General features: G+C 37.7%; 1 protein-coding gene across 1 annotated transcript in view; it reads right to left on the bottom strand.

Annotated features, from left to right (window-relative positions):
• Positions 1-9657, bottom strand: part of LOC128991563 (neuralized-like protein 4) — a 46114-nt gene extending 36457 nt beyond the window's left edge. Inside the window, exons 1-3 of the mRNA XM_054414557.1 lie at positions 9430-9657; positions 3894-3995; positions 3390-3503 (exon numbers count right to left, since the gene is read on the bottom strand). Coding sequence (XP_054270532.1) covers positions 3390-3503; positions 3894-3995; positions 9430-9585 — 372 coding nt within the window. The 5' untranslated portion in view covers positions 9586-9657. The remainder of the gene's footprint in view (positions 1-3389; positions 3504-3893; positions 3996-9429) is intronic.
• Between the last annotated feature and the right edge of the window lie 1603 nt (positions 9658-11260).

Consider the following 11260-nt stretch of genomic DNA (forward strand, 5'->3'; position numbering starts at 1 on the left):
CATAATCTAATATGATTTTCATCATAATAAAATAATGCATATTTAGTTCCGCACTATTTAGTATTAAATATTTAATTTGTATTAAACTGCACTTAGAAAAATATGCAGTGTGTCTGTATTTAAAATGGGCTGATTAACGTCGGACAAAAACAAATTGTTTTCAAGATAACTACTTCGAATACTTAATACAGTATCTTAATGTTAATGTTTCAAAATTACTCATTACACTTTAATTTTTAAGTGGTGTATTCAGTGAGGCGTGACTAATGGGATTTACTCACAGGGTCGACCAGCCATTGTCTCTTTTAATCCGTATAAGTAGGGGATTAGTCACTTAGTTCCTTGCTCGCGTAGGACCGAGGCGCGCAAGGTACCTCTGCGCTCCTTGGTCCTACCCCTACGGTTTTTATTTATGACCTCCCATTAGAGGAGGTATTGTGCGCTCCTTGGTCCGCGAATCGTACGAGCACGCGCTGAACGAGCACGTAATCGTGTCATTCGTGTAGACATACAAACTCTTTAGAAAATTAGAATACTTTCATAAACCCATCAACAACAATCCTAGGAAGAATGGAAATGCCATCAGGTCCGTTTCGGAATACCTAGGGTTGAAACTATTTGAACACCTGCTGCCTCCCGGGAAAGGTTACAGAGTACTTCGCGGTAAAAAATTTTAATTTGGTCTTCCAGCATTTCGCGTTGAACTTTTAATTATCTTCCATACTGATCATTGAACTGATCATTCAGCTTTATAAAAAAGTGCACATATTACAGTACATATTACATATTACAATATGCATAAACTTAAACCACATGCATAAGTCCCTAAAGCGCTCAAATGTAAATAACAAATTTTTGTAAGAATTATATTTATGTGTCAGAATAAATATCCCTGTACACGATATCTTTAGTGTAAACAAGTGTTTTGTTTATCTTCGTTTGCTTTTGTTGACGTTATTTTCAATAGATAATTTATTCACTCCAGAGGTTTAACTCTGTAATGCAGCAAACATATAATTGTGTGTGAACAAATACTGGTTTACTAAGGTAGCGTTGGTGTTTTGTCTTGTGGATAATGGTCATAAATAGGCTTCCCTGATTAAAATTTTGAAATTGTCTTCGTCAAATATGAAAAGGCAAATAAAGGTGTGTTGAGGTAAGCTTAGTTCTTGGTAAAAACCACTAAAGCATCCCGACCCGGTTATTATTTCTAAGTGTATACACCTTTTGTAAAGGTTTAACAAAATTAGTGTAAACTAAAGGCATCCAATTGACCAAACTTAACCCTAGATTTGTTTCTGATCAACATAAAAAAATACAATTAATGTAAGTAAATAAATAAATAACATAACCTAAAGGTGGGATTGACCCTATTGACACATATTCTATCAATAATAGGTTGATTCCTAAATATTTTGCGACTGGTTAGGGTTCCATTAAACAGTTATCGAAACTATTTATTATTAGTTATTTATTCAACTATGCATTTATTTATCGTTACTCTTAGTTTGTTCTTTGTCCATGTTTTTCACATGTATACTTTATTCTTATTATTGTTACAATTGACATTCCTTTCAGTGTCATTATATATAGATAGGCTATCTAGCCATAATGAGCAATTTACAACTCAATCAAACTATAAAATTGGTGTAAGTCCGTTGGCAAGTAGATAAAATAAAAATAAAATTCAACTACTTATCATACGCTTAAAAATTCACAAATTTGAAAGGTTTCACAGTAAAATAATTAATTTCAACTTTCTAATATATAACTGAAAAGTCTTAATTATTATACCTGGTTTTAAATAGTACTAGCAGAGTACCCGTCCTTCGTACGGGGTTGGCAAATAAGCATAAGCATATCATAGAAATTTTTTTTAGTTGAAACAGCTGACTAAAATCTTTTAATTCCTTTTAAATATGAATACTCATAAGGTTAACATGGGGAACAACAGAGCTACTGGGGCGGAGCTCGAAAGGATTTTTGAGATAAGAATAGGCCTATATGTTTATCGGGAATGTAAGCTATCGTCATGCCAAATTTCAGCCCAATCCGTCCAGTGGTTATTGCGTGATTGAACTTCAAACAAACAAACACACAAACTTTCACATTTATAATATTATAGTATGATCATTCACTATTTAGTATACAGTACATTGCTTGACCGTTGATATGAATAAAATGCAGAATGGACTGGCAAATGAGTAATGCAAATGTAATATTGCTTACTGGCTTAATGATAAATCACAATCAGCTGTATTAAAGTAAACAAAAATCAGCATTAAATGGCTTATAATGCTATTCTCATGGAGAACATTCTACGTTATATCTAATTTTGTGTTAAAGTTGAGGGAATTTCACTATTTTTCCCGCCGTCACGAGAACGAGACCTTTAATTTGAGCCCTCTCCCGTCGTTCTACAACTTCCCACTCGCCCACAATTTTGACGCAAAGAATCGGCTTACGTATATTATGTATACTAGTGGCTTGTAGGCTTGTAGGGACTTAAGTCCCTAAAGCGCTCAAATGTAAAACAAATTATTTCAAGTATTTTATTATCTATTTGTCAGAATAGATATCCCTGTACGCCATATCTTTTGTGTAAAAAAGCTTTTTGTTTGCTTCTGTTGACGTTATTTTCAATAAATAATTTGTATCACCCTGAAGTTTAACTCTGCTAAAAGCAGCAAACATATAACTATTGGTGAATAAATGGTTTACTAAGGTAGCTTTGGTGTTTGGTCTTGTGGTTAAATAAATAAAATGGGTGGTACCAAACTGTCGTGGTGACTAGCTGACGGCGGCTGCAGAGGTGCCAATCAGTCGTAACAGTACACGACAGATTGGAACCTCGAGAAAGGGGCGGTGCCAATCTGTAGCGGTGCCAAGCTGACGGCGGCCGCAGAGGTGCCAATCAGTCGTAACAGTACACGACAGATTGGAACCTCTAGAAAGGGGTGGTGCCAATCTGTCGTGGTGCCAAGCTGACGTGGGGTGATATTTCATGGCCTCATGTCAACGAGGTTCCAATGTGACGCCGGGTGCTAAAACACCATGGTGCCAATCTGTCGTGGTGCCAATCTGACTGCGACTCATACTACAGGGCGCATATTTCAGGTAAATTATGTGTGAAATGATGTCTTGTTACTGACTAAGATCAGTAGATTTTTTTATACAGATCTATTACAAAAACCCCAATGATCAAGGAGCTGCTGGGGCCAGTTTTGTTTACCACAATCACAAAACAACTACCATAATATATTTTCCTTGACATCAAATCTTCAGATTGTTTGGTGAGCATCACTTACTGCAACCATGCTCTACTTTCTTAGCGCAGTAAGTTTATTACAAAAGATTTATAGTCTACTGATATGGAACTAGCACCCTACCTGTGATGTTCGCATGACTCCGATTCTGTCGCCCTCCATAGCTTTGTCCAGGTCAAGGCCGTAAACCTCGACGCTGGGAACTCCATCTTTCAGGACAGAATCACCGGACAGCACCTGCAATGTGTCCAATCATAATTCCAAGGTCAGGTTATGATTATCCAATCATAATCATAACCTGTACATAGTCCAATCATAATTGTGATGTCTCTTAAATTGAGCAAATTGGAAATACTCGTATTTCATGATTATTAAAAGTAGGCCTACATTACTTAATATTTACTTTAGGATAGAAAAATATTGATTTTACTCTTATGTTATATGCTAAAATGGCTAAGTTGATTTGTTGAGTTGAAATGTCAGCATTTTACATAGGCCTAACCATAAATTTAAGATTTATTGATCAAACAATAGTAGGGTATGCCTACCAACAAATCAAGGTTCATCACCTAATTACTTGAAGTATGTGAAATTCAATATTGAATACTTAATATTTAATGTGATTACCCAAGTGTTGTTCCGAAGATCAATGGCACTTGCAGGCAAAGACACAGTCTCAGGGTTGCAACAAGTCACCCCTATCTCCAAGCTGCCATTCCAGGAATATATCTGAAAACAATACTTACTTAATTGTATACTTACTTAAATTACACAACAATAAATTATTAGGTCATCTAACCCAATCAAGGTGTATGGTGTAAGTTGGGTAGGTGACTGGTAACATTCTATTATGCCTAATGGTGAAAAATCACCAAAGGATTTTATCTAAGTGATAATGCCGCAACCCCTAGATCTAGCCTGAAATACTGTGAAAAAAGCCCGGGCTTGTGACTAGCACCCTAGGGCAGTAAAATTATGCCTAACCCACCTATTGATCATATTAGCAAAGTCCTGTTTCTTGGAACAAAAAAACTCTTGAATCCTCAAACTCGTAACAATCTTAAAAGTTCTAGCCTAACTTAAATGTTGATTTTTAGAGTAAAACCAAAAAAGTCAGGTTTTTCACCCAGCGTGAATTTTTGACTAAAGTTAACTTCAGGCTGTTGCAAAATAAAATATTTTCCAGTTAGGCTATCTTACTTGGCACAGTAATTCATAAATGGGCTTACATTAGGCTACACTTTAGATATACCGTAAGCCAAGTTACTCCATTTGTTTTATGGATTTAAACAAACGTGTCTTATTTCAGATTATATTTTGATACCGGTTGATTAAAAAGATATATTAGGCCTGCCACGTACTTCAAAGTCTCATATCCATAATCTTGCTGAAGACAATAGGCTATGTTAAAGGTGAAGGATACGTCCTATACCGGTAACTCTTTAAAAAAGAGGTTTCTGCCATAAAAATGTGAACAATATCATGAATAATCGTTACACTTAAGTTATAGCTAGTTAGTGGGTAGTAAGTCGACTTCTCATAACAGTGGCGTAAAAAATTTTGACGGGCTCCCCTGCAAACTTATTTTTTGGGCCCCCCTCTCATTGAGTTATTTTTAGACCACCGATACAACATAGTGAAACGCCCTCCCCCTCCCCCCAGAGTTATTTTTGAACCACCGATACAATGATAAAACAGATTTTAAATCATAAAAAGTGAGTGGTAAATAAATTATGGGTTATGTTCCATAAAAGGGTGTGTTAAGTATTTCAGTTGTGGTTTGATGAAAATGTTACATCACTACATCATTATATCAATATCGGTGTGTAAATAGTTTTGAAATCAAATAAAAAAAACCTTATTTTCCATCGTATCAGAATGTTTATATCAAGGAGGTTTTACATTTAATTTATCACACGTGTCATCCATTTTTATTACCCTGATAGTTAAGACTAATTCGTTACAAGGCAAAAATGTGGTTCGAATTCACCTATAAACTGTAGGCCGCTTAGTTGACTTTGGCTGTATTGGCTATTAATTAACAGCTGTGTCTAAGGAATATTTCGGCCTTAGTCCCTTTCAAAACTAAAAGGTTTGGGCCACTCATCCTACACTCATCTCCATTGATTCTTGGCTTAAAATACCTACATTGGTTTGGTCTCCATTTCAAAGTAAAGTATTAAAGTATTTATTTATTTATTTATTTTTGCTTCCAACGGTCCAAACAAACCAATTTACAATATTATGTTTACAATAAATATTCAATGTTACTAATATTTAAGGGTCAAGCCAAACATGCAATGGGACATATGATTATTACTTAACAGAAAAATCTTGACAACAAGAAAAACAAACTAAAACCTGAGCAAATGTAGACTAACAATATGCCTATATAGTTTTAATTTATTAGGTTAGTTTAATCAAAGATTGGTTTAATCTTTGGTTATAATTAACTCATACACTAAAAGTTGGTTGATTTAATAGATTGACATACTTTTATCACAGGCTAAGATACCCTATTGAATTTTTTTTAATTTTATCTTCGTATGGATTTTAAGCGTTTAACTTACAACAAATGTGATTATTATTGCTTGATTTTGAGGTAAAATAAGAGAGAGAGAGAGAGAGAGAGAGAGAGAGATCTTTATTTACAAATCGTTAAGATTGAAAATTGCGTCAAATATATTACAGAAACTTCTTTCGAGAGTGTCTTTTAGAATACCGGTAATTGATCTACAGAGCTTCAGCTTGCCAGTCCAAGAACTCTCCAACGCCCTAGAAAGGATGGTGGTGCAGCCAATCCCGGAGTACTGTCTTCAGCTTCTCAGGACTGGAACTCTTGATTTCAGCTGGCAGATGGTTGAAAAATTTGGCTCCGATGTAAGAAGGCTTACCCTCATATCTTCTACTGTGGTGTGTAGGTAGATTAAAATTACAGGCATGCCGGGTAAAGTGCTGGTGAACATTATCATTCCGTGGTAATCTTGATTTGCAGGCCATGGTGACAACTTCAAGTATGTAAGTATTTATTAGTGTTAATATCTTTAGGTCTACAAAAGCTTGTCTGCAACTCGCCCTCCATTTTAAGTCCGCCATAACACGAACAGCCTCTTTCTGCAGAACTAACACACGTTGCAGGTTTTTCCCGGCAGTGGCACCCCAAAGAGCTATTCCATATTTAATGTGGCTGTCCAGAAAAGCAAAATAGGCGGTTTTTACTGCATCATATGTGCTAATGGCTTTAACGCGTCTTAAAGCATATATACTGCTGCTTAATTTCTGGCAGAGGCTGTCGATGTGCTCGTCCCATCTGAGATTGGAGTCTAATATTATTCCAAGGTGTTTAACGGATTCAACAGATGAAATGTTTGGAAGTTCTGATATTTTGTCTTTTTCCTTTCCCATGTTGAGTTGCCTAGTTTTAGTCTCGTTGAATACGAGATCATTTCCAGAGCAGTATTCAATAGCTAGTTCCAAGGAGATGAACGAAGTTACCTCAAGATCTTCTATACTGTGACTGGAAGATAATAAAACAGTATCGTAAGCATACATTATTGCTCTTCCAAAGTTCTCTGTGTGTGCAGGAAGGTCAAGTGTGAACAGTGTGAAGAGGACAGGTCCCAAAACTGAGCCCTGTGGCACACCTCTACAGATAGGGAGCAAAGACGATCTGGAGTAGGATAGCTTTCCATTGGTCTTTTGCCTAACTTCAACAAGCTGTTCACGTCCTCTCAGATAACTTGCAAACCAAGATAATGTCCCATCCTGAAAACCTAGTCTTTCCAATTTTTTTAGTCCACAAGGGCCGTCAAAGTTGATTTCTTCTTTCGGAAGCCGTGTTGATTTAATAGGTCGATGCTGTTCCTTGCCAGGTGGTCTTCGATTCGGGTGAGTATAACTTTCTCAATAATCTTCGAGAAGGTAGATACCAAGGAAATAGTGCGGAAGTTCCCAAGCTCATGTTTATTTCCCTTTTTATGTAGTGGTATCACCTTAGTGGTCTTCAGTTTACTGGGGAAGCATCCACTGGCAAGGCTCAGGTTGACAACATGGAGTAAGGGTTTCATTAGCTCGGACAAGCAGTGCTTCACCATCTTGGATGAATATCCATCCAGCCCTGAAGAGTTCTTACTTTTCATTGTGCCAACAACCTTTCGCAGTTCCTTCTCAGTCGTGGGTATTAGATCTTTTAATGCGTGTGTAATATCTGGCAAATTAGTCTTTAGGTTACTTGATCTCCCGGCCTGGCTGTTGTTCAATGTTTCATCAGCTATTGATGTAAAGTATGAGTTGAACGCATTGGCAAGCTCTGAAGGATCCTCCACTCTGCTGCCTTCTTGAAGCGTCAAGTATTTAATTTCCGTGTTATCTTGTAGCTTAGACCTTCTTTCACTATTTATGACCCTCCAAACTGCCTTTGATTTGCAGTTAGACTGATTGATATAGTTTGCTGTAGTCTCTCGTCTCAAGTCTCTTAGAAATAAGTCATAGACCTTCTTAAAGTGGTTGGCAGTCCGCCTGTCCTCTTCTCTCCCTGTCTTAATGTAGGTTTCCTGGGCCTGAAGGAAGGTGTCTTTCAGTTTGGCCGCTTCTTCATTAAAAACGTGCTTGATGGGATTGCGTCGGTTTGCTCTTGACAGTTTGAGTGGACATGAAGCGTTGAGAGCCATGGTAATTATGACCAGGAAGTGGTCAAACGCCACTTCAACAAGGTTGCTTTGCATAACGTCTTGCCAGTCCTGAGCTGCAAGTAGTGTCCTCAAACAGTCCATGTTATTCGGGTTGATGACTCTACCAACAGTTGAATATGGCTTTACACTGTTGACACTGAGGCCCAGTTCACATATTTGGCCACTGTGGTCCGATATACCAGTGTGTATAACCCCGACATTAACATTATTCTTGAGATGGTTAGAGACGCAGCACATGTCTATGGAGGTGGACGAGATGCTAGTAGTCCTTGTTGGTGGAAGCTGTAGTCTGAGGACATTGAAGGTTGATAGAATATCTTCAAGTGCAGTTTTCTTTAAGGATGGTTCCATGCAGTAAGATAAGGGGCTAACAAACACAGCCAGTAGAGTAGCAGTATATTGTAACAAAATTGAAAATACCATCGATATTAGGGCAAAACTAAAATATAAAATAATACATGATTAAAAGCCCCAGCCAGACTCCAGGCTCCAAAGTAACTTAATGTTTCAATATGTTTGCAGACGACATAAGCAGTGTACGAAATCACCGAGAAGTAAAATATTTCTCGGTGACGAAAGTAAGATTGCATAATAATCAAAGACCCACGTTATAACACATTTAATTTGTTACCCTAGTTCTTTATCACTGATGAAGAGGCCTAACGATATTAAATGATAACAGATAATAACATATTTATTAATGACATTAATGTTATTACTTGTTCAATACAACTATTGAATGATTGATAATACATTTAAATAAGAATGAGTGCCAATTTTTTGGCCCCACTTGTCCCATAGGCCTCTCTGCTAACCGTTCCCCGCACACCGGTTCGCGGGCCCCCTCAGCTCCTGCCCCCCCCCCCCCCCCGCATTATGGGCCCTTCTGTTACGCCACTGTCTCATAAATTAACATCGAGCCCATATAACGACAACCTCTTCAGAGGGCATCGAAAACAAATTATTCAGGATTGCATCTTTCTTATCACCAGCGAGTATTGGATTACTCAACGATGTAGGGCCTCAGGTAGCCTAAGCCTAATTTGTAAATTGAAGAACCCTAAGTTAAATGTCGTGAACAAATTTGACAAACACAAACTTTAACTTTTTAAGCCTAAGATAGTTGTGTATCTTAAGCTTGAAATCGAATAGGCCTAAACTAGATCCAAATAACTTATATCCATCAAATTAAATATTATGGAATAAAACAATCATAGGCATTCACTGTCGTCAGTTAAGTAGTTCAGTAGGAGGAAGCTAGGCCTAACAAGCAAATAACTTTAGGCTACTAGGCCTAGTCTACCAACCTAATATTAGCGAAAAGCCAATATGAAATCACAGATTTTAACTGTTTCCACATGTTTTATAAACCTGATCTGATGCAAATTTCTTAATTTAGGCTATAAAACAAATGTTTGTTAGTTTATAGTAAATGTTTATTGTAAATTAAACAACAATAATAATTCACTAACCTTCTTGTCAATCCTTACTTCAAACAATTCATCATCCAGTAATGGTTCACTACTAAATACAAGGGCTAAGCCATAATTAAACTCTGCGGAATTTCTAGTGGCGGTTTTGTTATCGTTGCTTAATTTAATATTTTCTCCACACTTACTATGAAACATAATATTAATTAACCTAAATATATTCAATCTAAGACTACATAAACACAAAATGACAGATAACGATCAGGTCAATTTAGGTCTACACTACACTATTTGTTTTTGTTTTTTACTTTGATCCAGGATCCAGGCTGACCGAGCAAGTTGTTCTGCTGAATCCAGCAAGCAGCAAGGCCAGCGGAATAGGAAGCCGGGCACAAATAATTACGTCAATACTATTACAAATACATATATTTTAACTAGTCATTATTTAATAACATCTGGCAATTTGTGGAGGCTGGCAGGAGACATCCATTACCCCAAAATACCATGCAAATAATATAACAGTAGGAAAAGGAATTTGTTTATTTCACAATAATAGGATAGACTAAACATACTCCCTATGATGATACCATTGATAATATCATAGTCTAACAAACACGTATACTATGTTTTGTCTATTATAATGAATAGTGTATTAATAGTCAAAGATAATACCTAGTTTCCTGACATGACATAACTTATTGAAAGGCCAAAATGAGTTAATGAGTTTGGCTAGATTTTCCGTAGAGCTAAGAAGATATATTTAGGCGTTCCGTCTGAACGCTGGTCGGCTGGCTCTGTCTAGCAAGTCAAAGAGTGGATGGCTGTGGTGACTAGTTATTCGTGAGCTCCTGCTCCTTGTTGGAGCATATACTCATTGGCCATGCACTGTGGGTATAAGCCTAAGCTACATAGACTTAAAAGTAGTGTTCTTCAATTGTTCTTGGACGTGCGGGCGAAGCTGGGGGACTTCCTCAGCCATCAGGACCCGGATGTGGTCCCACGGAGATATCTCTGCTGCCTCCTTGAAGTCCATCGACGAAGTCTCGGAGACGGCGATAGAGTCCATGATCACGGAGTTCCTCTTGTATCAGGGTGATTCCGTCACCTGCCGAAGAGTCTTGCTATGGATGACGATCAGCTGCCGTCTAGCGGTCTTGCAGATCAGATGATACCATGCGGGGGCTTCGTAAGCGAGGACCGTTCGGAGCTGAGCCATGAGAATCGACCACTACATCGAGTGGAGCAGCGAGTGGATGCAGCCAAGCCCCTTTCTTGGAGAGAGCAGACCCTCTCGACTTGGGGAGGCATGGTGAGTCTTCGGCCCAGCAGAGAGTGTCTCAGAATCTTAGATCTTGTACCGGTAGTCCGATGGGTAAGGGGTACGGTAGAAACATTGACTCATTTAGTGTTTAGGCTCCTAGAACTATTTTGACACAGAACCTAAGATGTCTATGTCGGACAGACAAAAAACAAATAGCAGACAGGTCGACTTGGTATGGATCGAGAAGAACGGCGTCGAAAGAAGGAGCAAAAACTGTTAACCTACGCTTTGACTATTGATAACTAGACGTACCATCCCCTTGTAATCAAAATCTTCGTAGTTGATGACATAATTGATCGATAGATTGTGCTGATGTACATCACTGATTTTCTGTCGAACTTTCTTACAAGTCAATCGGGTAGGACGACTTATTGTGAGCTATAGCACCTGTTATGACCTATGCATGAACTATGTCATCAGCTCACTCCGGCCATGATAAGAGATTTTTGGGAAGGGGTGGCGGGTTGTACCATTCCATTTACTATATTATATATAGTTAAATTTTATAAATTTTATAAACTGTACTAAAATAGTATGTATTTAAATATAGTC

This window comes from Macrosteles quadrilineatus, unplaced genomic scaffold, assembly GCF_028750875.1.
Source record: "Macrosteles quadrilineatus isolate MER2022 unplaced genomic scaffold, UCM_ALF_1.0 Scaffold_4__1_contigs__length_99947679, whole genome shotgun sequence".
NCBI lineage: Eukaryota > Metazoa > Arthropoda > Insecta > Hemiptera > Cicadellidae > Macrosteles > Macrosteles quadrilineatus.